The following is a 17,270-nucleotide window of genomic DNA, read 5'->3' as shown; positions in this document are numbered from 1 at the left end:
TCTGGAAGGGGCAGACTTTTTATTCTTGCAGCCAAAGGAAAAATCTCTTCCATATAATCCACATATGGTTTACAAAAAGTGAATTAGTGGTTTATATGGGCTTAAATTAATTTGTTGAAGTAAACACCTCTTTTACAACTAGAAGTGACAAGATTTACCAGTGTTTCTTTCGCATCACTAACGTTAGTTTTGTTGTTCTGTAGTTATACTGCTGACTCATTCCAGCATATGGTGGTAATCTACCAAAACCGGCCATCTACATTGACAAACAGCGCTAAGCCCCATGCATTGTGGGAAATAGAAACCAGTAGACTGGTCCATTCCATACTGAAAAATTTTCCTGGATCAGTTGAACATGGGGAATTTGTTGGCATACTGCAGATTTTGCACGTTTTTGCATACTACCTACTACATACTGAATTTTGACCAAAAAAGTAGGCCCTTTTAGAGTGGAAAACAGACAATTTCGTTTTTTTAAACGGTTCATGGTCCCCATAAAACCAAAACATCAGCATACATACAGAGGAGGGGGTTTGAGGCACACTAAGACACTGACACACTTATATAGAAGCCCAGGAGTGACAATTGAACAGGATTATTCGTATAAAAGTTTTGACTACTACTTAATCATTTTGTCAAGAAAATCCAACAGACTCTATCTTTAAACTGAAGAATTTTTAAAATAAAAATAAGCCCATCAACTTGAAAAAGTAAATTAGTATTTTTGTTAAGGAGTAAGACAAGGCCCTACCATTGAAGTTTAGACTATATCTCCTGTTTCAGTCAGATTCTAGAGACTCTTATGCTGCTTCTCCCCTATACCAAGCCTGGATCAGCTGTACTGAGCTTCCCAACAGTTTGCTAGGGCTTCTTTTTGGCAAACCATAAGTCCACAGCCTTCCTTGCCACCGGTACCTTATAACTGCCCCAGAGACCTCTGGACTAGCAAACACGAAAGACCTCCTTCAGTCTGATGACCTCCTTTAGTGCTGATGTCCGCCAGCAAGTTTGAAAGTAACCGGCATGACGGGCATCAACAGCTTTCAAGCCACAACCCAAAGCAGCCTCTGCCACAAAGTTTTTAAATGTGGCCCCAAGTGATCCATATCTCCAACCTCCCATATCCAGTTACTTCAGAATAATTTATCTTCAAGCTACAAAGTCTTTTATTTCTTTTACATCAGCGGTTGCCCACTCAGTCATGAAGTGCCCTTTTACTCCCTGTGAACACTAAAACTCATCAAACACCCACATGTCTGTTGCACGAGCTAACAAACAGCTTCATCCTGAATGAATAGGGAAGGGTACTTCTGGTTTTAAATGCAACTGTTTGTGGGATTCTGGTCTTAACCACTCCACTGTATCAGTGCTATGAAGTAACGCAGAGTGCACTTGAATTTGCATGGCTTGCGGAGAGTAGTCAGAGGTGGCGAGAGGGGAAAGACTGCACTGCAATTTGCATGAGATGTTCCTGCACGCACACCTGTTTAAATACAAACCCCCTCTTCTGCTGTATGATCTTATACAAACAGTGTAATTAGGAAAAGCAGGGAAGGAGGCAGAGGATAATTAGAGGGGCAGATGAGGACATGCTAAATGTATAACAGTTGCACTGCAAATGTAGCTGTGGTCCCTGCTGCTAAAAAAATATTCAGCGTCAATCACTAGGGCAGTTTTTTCTCTGGATAAAAAAAGTTAGTTAACAGGTTTCCAACCAGCTGTTCAGGGATCCTCACAAATAATGAGCATTCTTTTCTCCTCAAACTTATAACAGAAGAACAGCTAGGTCATATCACATTTTTCCTGAAGGAGGTCTTTGTAAAAGAAAGTGATTGGACTCTGGGTTTGCAAGAGGAGGTTGAAACGAATACACTATATTTTGTCTTAAATAAATATAAGATATCGATCAGTAAGAGCCATATGACTTCAAAAGACTACAGTTCAGTATTTTTAGAAGGATTTTTGTTTTAATTGGCATTTTATTGGAGTTTCATGTGTTTAAAACATACAAAGATATGAGCTTAAAATATCAGGTGGTAAAGTTGGTGGGAAACTAAGGTGGAGTCTATACCTCATTGGTTTCTGTATTATCATGACTTCTTGTTCTGCAGATAAAATCAAAGATTTATTAGCTTTATCAACAGGTGGTCTGTGATCTTTTTAAGCCCAAAAGGTCAAAATGCAAACATTTTTGTTAATATCATACCTTTTTTCACAACCTCGGTGACAGCCAACAAGTACTCTTGAGCATCTTGTTCACTAGACATCTGCAGACACTTGTCTCCATCCAGAGGTACCATGTCCAGCAGTGGGGTCAGGCTCTCCACTCCGCACAGCAGCACCACCACATGAGTTGCTGGACTCAAAACACGTGCCAGGAAGAAGCGCTGCATCTTACAAAGGTCCTCTAGCATACCTTTGGAGAGGATCAGGAGCTTGCAGGTGTACTGGGCCAGGTCGAGGAAGTCATCTTGCCAGCTGGAAGCCTTGGCAACATCAAAGCAGCAGATCCCAGCCTCTGAGATTGGACCGGTGAAGATTGAGTGCAGGTAGGTTGCCCATTGCTCTGCTTCTGTCTCATAGATGATTAACAGCTCCTTAACTACAATGAAATGGCATATTTCAGTTATAATTTTCTAAAAATGCATAATAAGTTAGAAAGCTTCATTATTTAGGACATGATTAGGAAAAAACTCATACTTATGACTAAAGCACACCCCTCAGGCTGCAGAGTAAATATTTATCGCAGAAAGAGAGGCCTGAGTCATACATCAACACAATTGATTATTTTCAGTACCCTAGTAAAAAATGTAGGCAGAGATTAATTAAAGAATAAATAATGCAAAAGGAACTGCTTACCTGTCTGGCTCATGGCTGCAGTGCTGTTAGTCTGCAGGTCTCACTCCACACTGGCATGGAAAACAGTGCTGATATCGTCAGGTGGAGCTCAGATAAGTGGGAGTTTCCTGCTATGGTAAATACAAAAGAAAGGATCTTTATTTTCTACCTGCTCTGATGACAAGAAAAGAGCTTGGAAGTGAAATAAATTGGACTTAGTTAAAGCCAGCAATTTCAAGCATCTGTGGCAGTTTTTAAGATGTAAGATCAAACTTTCTACTTTTGATTTTGTGGTTTTGTTATTATAAACATATCGTCTTAGCATGCAGAGGTTACAGGGAATAGCAGAGATGATATCCAAAGTAGAAGAATAGGAAGGCAGCATGGTGAAAGAAAGAAACAACACTTTATGTAAATAAGGATTTGAAAAGTCAGATTTATTTTCTAATTATATGTGTACATGTATATGTATATGTTTTTAATAAAAAACAAATACCACAGCCGCCACAGGAAATGAAAATGAGTGAATACAATAACAAGTAATAAAGAATAATTCTGTAATAAGCCACCAAAAACCAGAGAGACGAGGTACACACACGCACAGCAAATAATAATAAACACAAAGGTCGTCATAATGCAGACAACAGGTGACCAGAAAGTCACAGACTCAACCGTAGCTTGATTAAGTCTGCAGAGGTGTGCATGCAAAGCAGGCCACTAGAGCCTGAGGCGTGTTAAAACTAATGATGTGCCGTAAATGTCTCCACTACAGGCGGACATAAAAAAGCTGGGATGTTCTGACCTGCTGGCACAGTACCTCATTGAGAGGAATGAAAAAAAAACTCAGGGCTTCATTAACTGCCCCCACCTGCCAAACAACTGACTCATACCACACCACTGTCTCACTAATAGCAGTTTGCCACCATTTATTCCTTTTGTGCAGCCCTGGGGTGACTGAAAAGCTCAACTGTTGAGAAAATGAGCAGGTGAACACTGCGGTCTCCTTCATGCAGATTTTGGATGCTGTGTACTTGGTGACTCACTGGATATTGTTCTATTCCAAAGCATGAAGAGCCACAAATTAAACTTGTTCCCTTTTTGATCTTACCATGAAGACATGGCATGAAAATTTCTTCTGGATCTGTGATGACTTCTTCTGAACAAAACTTCACTTCACACATCATAAAGCAATTTTACATCACCTGTGACACGATGGCAAATAAAATGACAGCTGAACTGTGACCCCAGTGAAACACCATTAAAGTATATGGTAGCATTTTTGCATGTGTTATAAAAATATGTCGTTTGAAATCATAAAGTGAACTAAATTGTTAACAGTGTTGACACTCCCTCCTGCTGGTGGTACAAGGGACGGTATTAAACCAACATGGCTGATCCTCATGAGCGCAAGAATATAGAAGGCAGATGTGAAAATCTGCCCTGTTAGATTAGTCTGAGATATATCATTTGGTTTGGCATGTACAAGTAGCTCTGTCACTTTCAAGAAACTGTTCGTAAAGAAAAACGAGAGAGAAAGTGGTGACTAAAATGTTTAGGACTGACCCTTGAAACAAACTGATTGAAAATATCTGGAATAAATATTGTTGTTTCTAATGTGGAGAACAAATGTAGCAAGTTAGGGTCCTTTTTATTTGCCTGATAAATGAAAGAGAATGAATTAGTATTAATTTCTGACTGTTATATAACATAAATGATAAATGGGGTTTTTATACAAATAAGTCACCACATTCTAAATCATGGTAAAAGAATGAATGAAACATTCCATTTCCACCTTTTATGTTATAAGAAAATCCTAATTACCAACTTACTGCTTATTATCTTCCTGTTTTCCTTGCTCACTTACTTCTATATTGATATCCTAGCCTACTTTTCAACTCACTTAGGTACCAAAAATCTGACCTGCTCTTTCACCTAATTGCTCATGAACTTACTCACTTACACCAAAATTGCCTTCTACATAATACTTCTGTTTTGTAGCGTTAGTTTAGGTTTTGGAAAGCAGAAGAACAGCTGATTGCAGAACTATGTCCATAGTATAAACTTGTGGTTTGACAAAACTGTAATGATTAGTAACGGACCATTACAATTACAGAGTCAAATTTTTGTACTGATAACTCAACACAGAGAAGTTTGCAGCTAAAACTGAGTACCACCCACCATCAACGACATAATTGCTGTGTATTGTGGGGAACAGTATGCGAGGTGGACTAGTCATTGCATTGCCCACTTGGAATTTTTCCAGGATCAGTATGACACTTGGGTGTTTTTGGCACACTGTATTTTTTTTTTCCACATACTGCTTACAACCTACTCTTAGGGTTTTAAAATTGTGTCTTTTTTCCCTAACTAACTCTCATAGTTACTTCCTTTCTTCCTAGCCTACTTACTCCTTTTTTTTCCATACTTACTAAAATATACCAAGCTGCCAAATTACTTACTAATTTACCAACTTACTCTTACCTACACTATTTCTACAAACTTCTTTCTTTCCTTTCATACATACTTACAGCATTATTTACTTATCTTACTCATATATCATTTTACTACCTTGTATACAACTCACTTGCTTACTTATGTTTTTATGTACTGACTCTAACATATTTAAAAACCAAGTGTCATACACAAACTAACATAGGTATTGACATTTTTTTTACATACTTAAATGTTTACTGACTGCCTTACCTATCCATCTATCTATCTATCTATCTATCTATCTATCTATCTATCTATCTATCTATCTATCTATCTATCTATCTATCTATCTATCTCTTTCCTTTTTGAAAGAATCTTAAAGATGTTTAAGGCATATTAGGAAAATATAAAAGTGTGCATGTGTGTGGTAGAAATGATTAAATGGCCAGGATGGAAACAAGACCTTAAAGACTGGTGCTGGTTTCTGGCCTTATAAAGAAAAGGGTTGACAAATTCTCTCAGAATGAAGAATGAAATGGGATTTTGATAATTTGGTAGGTCTACCTTGTTGATCTTTTAAGAGGATCCTCAATACGTAATTCAAGTAAATCAAATGTCTCGCTATGCATTAGACAGTGATTGAGAAGTAACAGGGGGAATACTCTCAGTGAATTCCCAACTGACTCTTGAAGTAGTCTGCAGCTAATTAAAGGTTTAATAGGTCCTCCAGAATAAGCTCCCAATCCAATTTGTTTCACTTATACCATAAAGTATCCTTCATGCTCAATATTACCTTTGGAGGCATTATTTGTTTATCAACAACGCCAGATGCGCGCGAAACTTGGATGCAGAAGCACTGCGGAGAAGGTATGTCAACTGATGTGGAGGAGCTAACCACCAAAATGCGCATTTTTAAGCTAAATATCATCACTTTTACGGGTGGTAAACGGCCCCCTGGCTTAGTAGTGAGTAGGCAGAAGAGTTCAGCAAGTGGACAGATATTAGTTGGACAGATGTTTTTTTTGCGGAGAAATCCTGCGTGTACCCAGGGAGCAATTCAAAGACACAACTGTTACTTAATGCTTATGACTGCATTATTAGTGGACACTTACCAGACTGTGACGTACCACGGCGTAAACATGTGTCAATAAATCAGAAACCCTCCCAGACCAAAAAAAAAAGCACACAGACTGCTGTGTCTGAGACCCGGTTCATAATAAAAGAACCAGACAACTACGTCCAGAGTTAATTATTCACCCGCAGACGTCCCTGGCGTTTCAGTGTAAAGTGTGACCCTGTCAACTGGTGACTCTCGGCCGTTACTCACTGATACTGTCGGCTGAGGGTCAACAGTTAGCATGGTTGCTAAAAGACCGGTTGCTCTGTGACGATGAAAACTTGATAGACGTTGTCTCTGTTTTAAATTATCGTTTCTAAAAACTGACCACAGAAAAATCGTAAATGTTATGCTATAACAGGTTAAATTTAGTGTTTAAAAACCTGCTAACTCGATTGAATAAACGGAGCTAAACGCTGCGTCTGCGGCCAAGATGCGTGCGCATCCTTATAATGACGTAGATTTATAATCCTTTATAAAAATGTTAACAGAAATAACAGAAACATGTAATCCTCTATTTTTATGTCCGACATTTAAACTTTGAGTAAAAAAAAAAACAACTCCATCTTGTTTAAGTTGCTCCTGTGCAGCTTTAATGTCTAGCATAATATGTAAACCCTTTCTGTTTTACTTGCATATACTGTGCATACCCTTCTAGGAGGTAGTCTAGATGTTCATATCATATTCTTTTCGTATTATGAAAATGAATCACGAGCGCGTTATAAATTATTCATACCAGATTACATTCATGGGTCAGATTGACACAGAAGAAATCCTTTGATAAAAGTGAATGTACAGAGAGAGTAGCGGCCTGTCGCTGTCCACCAATAGAAAGAGTGAGTGGGTGTTGGGGGCGGGTCTTCAGGGTTAGCAGGTTAGACTGCGCACTGCGCTCAGACAACTTGATCCAGAGTAACAGTAAATCAGACAGAGCAGCTCCTCCAGCTCCAGCACTGAAATTGTAACCCTGTTGCAAGTATTTTTGGCCGCTGATAGGACCGAGTGAGATCACTGCGGTCTCTTTTCTCGGATAGACTCAAGAGTTGTTCGGCAAGAGCAACGCAGGGACCGTTTTCAGTCTCATTTCTGCTATATCTCAATATTTTATCACACTGGAAATGTCCGAAAACAAGCCGAATGATGAACCGAAGTTATCTACGACGGACAGGGTGGTGAAATGTAAGTGTATGTTTTTAATGCCTCACTGAAACCAGAGGCTACCACAGCTCTCTCTCTCTCTCTCTCTCTCTCTAAGCAGCAGAAACAGACTCGAAGGAAGCGCAGTCATAGCAGCAGCAGCAACAGCAGGAGCAGTAAATGTAGTCGAAATTTGTTTGCTGGCTATGGAGGAAGAAGGGTGTTAGCCGAGCTATGACAGCAGCTGTAAACTAGGAAGTGAGGGTAACTCCACTTAGTAGACCCGAGCAAGATTTTTCTCGACATTTGTGGCATTCTGCCTGTGGGGCGTGTTGTACTGCCGCTTGTCTGTATGTGCACTGTTTTTATTAGCAGCGAATAGTATGACAGATGCGTGGTCATTTTGGTTCACAATGTGCACACAGCTTACAGTATGCATGCAGATATTGCACAACCCTTGCAACCCGAGGGCGATTTTCCCTTATTTTGCATGCATCAGTAAGCATACTTTCATCAAGCTTTGTTTTTTTACACCATTGCATAATACTACTTGATGTCGCCTATGTTTTGTAATCCAACATTTGGTTCATCGTGTGCTCTTTGCCATATGGGCTGGCTCTTCCTGCCTACTGTGTTTACAGGTCTGGCATTCCACCTTTGCAGTCTACCATAAGAACGCAATAAAGATCATAATCGAGACGACCTACCCCTTTAACAAGGAGAAGGAGCGAATGTAGCCTGCCCGGTTTCATGTCAGTTGACATTTCATGTTGACTTGAAGGCATTGCTTCACTTAAGTTGCAGCATAAAAGCCCATTTCTGCCTCAAAACATGAGCACTTTGTCATTCCAAGTGAAATCGCTCATGTTTGAGACCCAATTTGCTGCTTTTTCCTCAGATGCAAGATGACAGAATGTGTTTATCTGTCCTGTGTGGTTTTGTTCCAGCACTAGTTGCAACCATTATCCCCTCCAGCCTGAGTACATCCCAACAGGCATGTGCAGCGATCCCAGTGTGCACACAAGCACACAAGAGGGAATTGCTGAGTGATTTTATTCAGGCTTAGTTGCTGGGGTTCAACTGGTTGAAATGATTAGATCACCAGTGACCATTAAACATTAGGCTTTAGTTGGGAAAAGGCAGCGTTATAAAGTGCTCAGACGACCATGACTCGAATCATTTACTATATAAAAGCTCCTGTTTGCTATATCACAAACACAGTTCCACTCCACTGCTTTCTCAGGCTTAGCCCGTGCCATTTGAAAAATGTGAAACCAAATGATAACTGCAACAATTTCTTTCTGCAGAGATAACCAGCAGTGTTAGGGCTACATCCTGCTCTGAAACAGGGTTGAATGTTATAAGAGAGTCACACCATGTCATTGGTGCGTCTGTGATAAATATTTCAAGAGATCATCCCCCTACAGTCTCCACCAACTTGAAGGGTAATGAAAAATAGATATGACAAGTATGGGTTTTGAAGAGATTTAACAATATCACTGGGGGACTTGGCCAGTTGTGGTGTATGGATCTGAAACGAGAGATGCTATGGTATTGCACGTCTCAATCCTGCATTTTCTCTAGCTTCCTCTTTGTCTGCAAAGTGACAGTCTGCTGTGGTCCTAATCAGGTTAAGACATATTGATTAGTCATTAGAGAGGCTATGCGTATGGGAATCTGAGAACCCCGTTTCTAGGGCTCGCTCCTAAAACCTGATGTGGGGATCAACAAAGTAATTGAAGCCATTATTCATTCATCAAGTTTCAAGAAGTCCGTGTTTTGGTAATGCATTAGTATTATGACAACATGGACGCTGGCTGTGTACAAAGCACCTCTTCAAAATATCTGCAGGCTATAGGTGTGAAGTAATTTGTTTTCAGCCGTCTGGTGTGCCCTGCTACAAGGTGTCAGTCCAACTTATCATAAGTGCTTTGCATCCACCTGTTTTCAAAATGCATTATCATAATGCTCCTGAATGCTGCTGCCGCATAGTAATTACTCATAGGAGTTTAATCAGCTGAGGCAGGAGAAGTTGCATAATTTTCATCATGTTTTTATCCCCGACAGAAAGAAACTGGAATAAATGAGCAATTTCCTGAATGCAGCCGTTAGATTTAATGAACTCCATCAGTTGTGTGTTAGTCAGCTGTGCGTTTTGTTGTTGAATCATGCCCATTGACTGACGGTTGCAGCTGTTTTGCATTGATTTTGAAAGGCCTACCTGCTTATGCAGCATTTCAATAAGGATTCGGTTGTGACTGGAATGGTTAAGCTGATTTTTTGGCAGATTTTTGGGTAAGGTGTTTTTGTTACTCTCATTAGCTACTGTTTTACTTCATCTCATTATTTTAAATCATCTGCTCTGCTTTAAATGTCACAATAAATGCTCAGAAACTTTGCACGGCATGAGTTTACACCCACTTCTCAGGTCAAATAGTATATCTAGTGCGACAAAATATTAGTAAAGGCTTAAAAATCTGCACCCCTGCTCATGAAGTGGTTATATGACACAAGCAGTAGCTTTTTCAGTTTCCATGGCTTATTTATCAGCCATTGTTTTGCAGATGGGAATACAGATTTTGTGTTTTTAATCTGTATATTTAATGTTTGCATCCTCCACAGTCTAAAAAATGGTCCTATGACTGAATGTATGAGAAGTATCATGCTCTATAGTGAAATACTGGATGATAACTTGCCCCCAGTCAGATATGAAATAAATAAACACTTGTTAATATGGTCGTCATGGTGCAATCGTGACAACAGTCGTGCTCCAAAGCAAAGCCAGCTCAGTAATGGTGTTTTTCCGTCACCAGCTCAGAAGCAGGGCCTCCAAGCTCCTGACGCAGCCCAGGTCCTTCTCTGCGAGTGGGGATGGATAACATCTGACATTTGACTTTTGAGGAGAGGCCCCCGTGCTCAGACATGCGTAGGTTGGAGATGGCGGTGGTGACAGCGGCGCAATGCCAGCCACTGATCCCAGCTGGATAGCCGAGTCATTTATAGAACAGAACATTAAGTAATGCCACATACTTGATCCTTGCCTTACATGTGATCACCTGCATACATCTCTGCCTCATGTACTGTACGTCGTGTGACATGTGTGTCATGTTGTGGCGTTTCTGTGTAATCAGGCACAAACACAGTCTAATACAGAGACATAAAAATAACCATCTATCAGGATCTGGCCTCAGGGTGCTGTTATTCTCAGTCATATTTCCTCATTAGCATGCAGTAACCACTGTTAGTATTTTTTTGCGTGACAAAATGTTTACACAGTGAGAGTTAAGTGATTTATAATGACTGCTGTGGCTGTTTGTGATTTGAAACTTGTCGTTTGTAAAGTTAGTGCTAATGGAGAAAGTTTGAGTAATTCCTGGTAAATCACACTTTTCAGACCTACGGTTGTTTTTTTCTGAGCTGGTACCAATACCAGTTATTACGAGTTCAAATCGATGATGGTGGATGTTTAGGCAGCAGAAATGAAAAACTTTCTAAGTTTAGAATTCTGACAGAATTATGTGACTATGTTAAAACTAGACTATATTATCTCCATGACATCACCTGTTCGTTTCTGATACAGAGTTTTGAAGCAGATGTTCAGTAGGGGCCATACTGGAAATGAGGTTGGCTCTGAGTCTCCACACTTACAGCCATAGAGCACCCACCTGTCAATCATTTGAGCTCTGCCTCTGATTGGAGGAACTCAATATCTTCTAAACTGCAAAGTTAGATAAACAATCACCCAGTACAGTGTGTACCGTAAAGGAAATCAGCTATTCAAACAGGAGGCATTTTTTGTACCAGGCTGTAGACATGTGTATTTCTGTGCTGTGTGTTTTAGGGGGCTTGGTGTGTATGTGGTTTCTTGTACTTAGCGAGCCAGGCTGAAGCGGACACTTGAGAAACTGCAGATTTAAGCTCTTCTGCCTCATATTTTTTAGAACAGGGGTTGCTGTTTGGGCAAGACAGTGGGTTGAGTTGGGAAAGACACGCCAGCAGCGGAGCTATAGTGGCACCTTTTCAAAAGATAACTAATAATTGGTAACTAACACATAGGCCTGTCATGATAATCAATAAATCAATTAACCGAACGATAAATAAAAACGTCCTCGGTAAGTTTGCCAGCCTCGATAAACTGACATGTGCATGCATGTTTGTTTTCCTCCTCTCTTTCGACCAAAGAGGCTGAATGAGAAGATGGCTCACTACGTCTATCTGTCCTAACATCGGGGTGGATAGGCACTATAGCGGATTTAGCGGATTTATAGCGGAGTGAGCATCTTTCAAAAATGCGATCTTTGGCATCTTTTTCAACGGGGCTGCTCGCGCGCGTACACACGGGGAGAGCTGAAGTGAGTGTCCTGAGGGGTAAGGAGGAAACACGCTGATATGAGTGATGGCACGAAAGGTACGGTTCTTAAGCCACCTGCCACAGTCCCAGTGTGGGAATATTTTGTTTTTTATCAGAATGAACAAAGTGTGAGCTCATGAACACCAACGAGCTGATATGTCGCATTTGTTTGAAAATAGTGGCGAAGAAGAAGAAGAAGGGGAGGTGCAGCGGAGCCTTGTTCTTTGACAATCCGCTCTTACTGAGGCTTTTGGTCGGCAAAGTAAATAGAAATAAAAGCACCAAATGGTGGGCGCTCAAAGACAGCTACATTGCCAAAGAAATGCAGCCTTTCAATACAGTTGAAAGCCAGAAATGTTAAAAATGTTTGACAGACAGTACGGATTGACTGGGAAAAAGTACATGTTACAAACAATTCAGGAACTGTATAAACTCACTTTTATTTAGGCTATAGTTTTTTTGTTTTTTTGTTTTTTTGGAGTTTCGTTTTTTCTTAAGAGACAGGGTCTATGTTTTATTGTTTTTGATTAGTATTAATTATTTTCATTGACATGTATTTTTTTCTAAAAGAGTCCATTTCATTGTCATTGTATTTTTTTTCTCTTTCTTGTTTGTTAAATTTATTATATTTTTTGTTTAATTTATTTTATTTAAAAGATCCTGACCTTTTAATTTCAGTTAAATACTCTTAAGAAATTAAAGTTTCTTGCTTTTGATATGGTGTACTCACTTTATTATACCATTTATCTTAATTACATCAATGAAAAAATTGAAAAAAAAAATCAAATTAATATCCACAATAATATCGTTTATCAGCAATATTTTGGAAAATTATCGTCTAGCAAAATTTGTTATCGTGACAGGCCTACTAACACACAGGTGCATGAAAAAGAAGCCCACAGACAGTTATCTGTAAACTTGTGATAGATGACCCAGTCCCACGTGTCAGAGGCAGAGCACACTCAGGCCTTAATCCTCTGCCATCATCATATAATGGAGTTCTCAGCCCCTTTTTTTGGGGCAGTGCCTTGATAAAGTAATGTGCAAATTGCAGAAATAACAAGTGAAAAGCTTTATTCTAGTAGTTTTATCAGGCTTGTATGCACACTCTACATCCTGTGAGTCAGCCTTTTAAGTGAAAAACCAGGAGACACTTGAATTAATGTGTTTGACTTGCTCTTAATTTCAACTATATACACTTCCCAGCTGCAGTATGACCAATCCAAGTGCAGTGTTCCCTCCACCTTCTCATATTTTTATTCTTTACTTCTTGTGGACACCCACACTTATAATCAAGCATATAATGGTACATGCTTGTTGCTCTCTGGGAAAGAGATGCAGCACTTCAGACAACAAGAGCAAAGACTTAATTATTTAACATGGCAAAGGAAAAAAGATTTTGTAGTGTAACTGTTATTAAAATACCGCATATGAATGTAAGAAAATATTTCAATAGCTTATTTAAAGACATCAAAGATTTATAAATGTATGATTTAAAAAGCAGAGAGGTAGTTTATACCTCTTGATTTTGCTTACTCCCTTCATTCATTTGCCCGTTGCCCAGATTAAAAAAGTACATATGTGGTTTTCATTGTAAATATTACAACACAAAGCTGCAGAGTGCCCGTGTGCATGCACTAACATCACAGGTGAAAGTGTAATGATTATCTCCCTGGCAGCTGCCTCTGTGTTTTAGCCGAGCTGTAGTTAATTGGAGCCTCTGATTGGTCAGACAGTTGACCTGTGAGCAAGAAGCGCTTGATCCGCAGCACCAGAGTTGGTGCTTAAAGAGCATACTGTCAATATAAAACCTAATCAAGTTGAAATATTTGCGGAAATCATGCAGACAGTTATTATTAATCGTGCCGTCTTGTGCCATTATCTTAAGCACTCAATACAGTTTGCTGAATGGTCAAGCTTTCAGCAGATGGACTCAATAGATTTCAGACTCCAGCAGTTCAATAATACACTTTCTAAGATTTGAATGATCTTCAGGGCTGCTTCTGGTACTTTTCAATATAAAAACTTTTCCCACTGTTTCAGTAATCTGGGTTTATTCAGCTTCGAGGATGCCTAACTCATTTGCTGCCATGTTAACTGCATGCAGAGAAATCAAGGCTGTGTTTGCAAGGTATGACTGTGGTCCAATCGCACAGCGCGACCTGGAAATGTCGCCTTCAGCAGAATCTGCAAGTGACGAGACGATAGGCAAACACGTGATCAAAGCCTGTCGTGTATCCGCTCGCTTCGTCTGCTGAAGATTCTTTTTGTGCTTTTTGGTAACAAGGAATTGCATCATGGTACAGGAAAGAAAGACCCGCGCTACTTCTGTTGTTAAGTGATGCTCAGATACACAGTCTGCGGTATCCTGAACCTGAGTAAGTGCACCTTTACCGCTCATTAGATTAGAAAGGAATTAGGCTCTGTTGTGGATTTAGGGCACAGCAAAGCGGCGGATTTGGGCAGATTAAGCTCCATATAGGGGGATAAAGGCGGCTCTACTCAGATGTTGTAATCTGACTCCATGCATTAGCTGCTGCTCTTGCTAATTCATGCGAACAAATGGATGTTGGGTCTTGATAAAGCAATAGGTGGATAATACTGTTTACCTACCTTGGCATTATAAGATTGTTGCCAAGCTTACATGCACATTTGAGGATTTGTTGACCTTTGAACTTACTGTTGAAACATCAGATCCTGCACAGTTTGGTATCACAGTGTGGCTCCTTGAACGGTGTCAAAAGATAAGATAAGATTCACTTTATTAATCCCGAAGGAAACTGTGTCATGCATGCTTTGAACTTCCATTTTGGACCACCAAAGAAACATTTCATGAGACCTAAAGAGAAAAAAACGCTGTTCATTGCCTGTATCCTCAGCTCTTATCCAAAAGCCATACGCCCTAATGTCGCACTATTGTATTTGGTGAAAAATCAGCCGCTGCACAAACACGCCCTCAGCAGTTCCCATTTCATGGCTGGCAGACACAAACACATGATCCCTTTGTCAGCCACAGAGGAGCACAAAAGCCATTTTGGAACAGAGACTGGAGTTGTGTGTCATCAGATCACTCTCGGAGGTTGGTCGCAGCACACTCACAAATCAATCAATACGCTGTCTACAACACATGTGGCTACATATTGGGCAGGCCGAACAGTGAGTGGGGGAGGAGAGGCTAACCCAGTGAACTGGGAGCAACTGGGTTGCTGGGTTACATTAGAGGCCGGTAGAGTAGTAAATCTGCCTTCTCACCTCAGGTCCTGCTCAGAGGGGGCAGAGAGTGGACAGGCTGTGGAGAGGGCTGGATTTGGTTGCGTAGTGTCACACTTGCATTTACTTTCATGAACATAAAACACAATATGGGTCACTTTTAATTACTCTGAATGAAGAAGCAGATTATTTTTAAAGAAATCAGATATAGAAACCCATCTGTCATTGGAGCGTTGCCAAATGCTGTTTAGCAAATATGTGAGCAAATGCTTTGTCATGTGCTATGAATAAACCGCTTAGCAGAAACACAGTTTAGTCAACATTTCAGTCCTCCACTTAACTCAGGATTTTGTACATTTCAGCATCAACTGGCGTTGCAAAATGCAGCCAGGAGAATTGTATTTCCTTTCTTGGTCCAAAATGTCTTTGGGTGAATTAGAGAGAGGTGGCAGAATTGCCCTTTTTAGATAACAGAGAGATTGTTCGGAACAACTGATGGGTTTTATTTATTTTTTAACTTGTTGAAAAGTTGTTTGATTGGCCAGAGAAATTTCTGTTGTACATTTCATACAAGTCATCTTCTGTTAAACTTCTTGAAGTATGAAAATTGTTACTGATTCAGAAATTAATTTTGATGAACTAACTCAAGTCAAGATATAAAATGTCATAAAATTACATCATTGAGAGTCTGTGATGGGACGTTGTAAATGTCACATAACGCAATGTCGCACAAGAAAGCATACTGTATCATGAAGTTAAATCATGCAGCATCATGCAAAAGTTAGCAAAGCTAGCACCACCAGCTTCAAGTTAAGTTTAGTTAATGTTTGCATGTACCTGTGCTGGTCACCAACATCATGGTTGAATGTATACCCCCCATTTAATCAGACAAGACCTTTGCACAGTTTTATCTCTGTAGTTTTGTCTGTCATCTGTGCTGGTTTACATCCAGGTAGTAGAGTATTGCAGCATAATGGCAGTAACCATTATCTTGATCTACAGCCCCAGCTAGTGGAGGTTGGCTGCATTGCAGCTTAGACACAACAGGTGGCCAGATGTTTGGGCTCAAAATAAAAAATATTTTAATAATTTGTTTAACATTCCATTCTCAGAATTTCTGACAAGATTTGAAATAGATGTACAAAATTCAGCAATATCATTAATCTGCATTGTCGTCTGAAGAAAAAAAAAAGATCAGCTCCTCTGTTGCTTTGCAACAATAATTCAGTTATACCAGGGGTCTGCAACCTGCGGCTCTGGAGCCTCATGCCTCAGGCTCTTTGACTCCTTTGCAGTTGCTTCTTGCAGCTTAAAAATATATTATTGAAAAAAGTTTTTTTTTTTTTCTAACAGAGGATAGTATTGATAACGGCACAGACACTAAGTAAAATCACAATATAACATTTTGCACTAAAAATGCATCAACTCTTCAAATAAAGCTGTTAATTTTTTGCCATTTTTTATTTCCTTTTTTGACATTATTGCAAATTAAGAAAAATAATTTCACATTTTTTAAAGATTTAGCAAATTTTCCTTTTTTTTATATAAATCACCCCCCCACCCCCCGTTTTTTGAACAACTTTTTGGAAATTAAGCAAAATTTTGAAATTGCATTATTTAGTTTTTTTTCTTCAAAATGTATGATATTTCACCAACTTAAATTTCAAAATTATTGAAATTTCATAAATTTTACATATTTTTAAAATCTATGACATTACAAATTTATTTTTTTTCTTAAATTTGCAAATTTAATTAAAAATAAAAAAACAAGAAATCACATCTACAATTTTATAAACACAAATTTTCTCATGTAGATAATTATTTACTAGATTATGCACTTTTTTGTCTACATGTAAGGATAAAGTAGATTTTGTGGCTTTCGAATGACTTTCATTAGGGTGAGCTGAGGGAAAATGGTTCTTTAGAAAGTAAAGGTTGCAGACCTCTGAGTTAGACAGTAAAAGCATCATCTAAAGCCATCAATACATTGTTTTGTTTTCACACATTGATGCAGGAAAATCTTTATAATAAAGAAATCAGTGCATCAGTGATAGCTCATGCAAAAATCCCTGCACCTTTTGCTTTATCATTAGCCAAAGAGTCACAGTCTGTTTATATTTTGAATTGCATAAATATTTATCCAGCCCAGCCCACAGGTATGCACACAGAGCCACCTCAAACCGC

At 39.3% G+C, this 17,270-nt stretch overlaps 2 protein-coding genes across 3 annotated transcripts in view; one reads left to right on the top strand and one right to left on the bottom strand.

The window, feature by feature from the left end:
* LOC141784418 (B-cell scaffold protein with ankyrin repeats-like) overlaps nucleotides 1–8,249 on the bottom strand; it is a 33,906-nt gene extending 25,657 nt beyond the window's left edge. Inside the window, exons 1-3 of the mRNA XM_074662252.1 lie at nucleotides 8,233–8,249; nucleotides 2,860–2,969; nucleotides 2,208–2,602 (exon numbers count right to left, since the gene is read on the bottom strand). Coding sequence (XP_074518353.1) covers nucleotides 2,208–2,602; nucleotides 2,860–2,872 — 408 coding nt within the window. The 5' untranslated portion in view covers nucleotides 2,873–2,969; nucleotides 8,233–8,249. The remainder of the gene's footprint in view (nucleotides 1–2,207; nucleotides 2,603–2,859; nucleotides 2,970–8,232) is intronic.
* Nucleotides 7,276–17,270, top strand: part of LOC141784416 (protein phosphatase 3 catalytic subunit alpha) — an 89,946-nt gene continuing 79,951 nt past the window's right edge. For both annotated transcript variants that reach the window (XM_074662251.1, XM_074662250.1), the window contains exon 1: nucleotides 7,276–7,567. In XM_074662251.1, coding sequence (XP_074518352.1) covers nucleotides 7,507–7,567 — 61 coding nt within the window. In that variant the 5' untranslated portion in view covers nucleotides 7,276–7,506. The remainder of the gene's footprint in view (nucleotides 7,568–17,270) is intronic.

Source organism: Halichoeres trimaculatus, unplaced genomic scaffold (genome assembly GCF_033239565.1).
Source record: "Halichoeres trimaculatus isolate MK-OKI-2021-1 unplaced genomic scaffold, fHalTri1.1 fHalTri1_scaffold_22, whole genome shotgun sequence".
Taxonomy (NCBI): Eukaryota; Metazoa; Chordata; class Actinopteri; order Labriformes; family Labridae; genus Halichoeres; species Halichoeres trimaculatus.
This window is presented reverse-complemented; position numbering and strand designations above follow the sequence as displayed.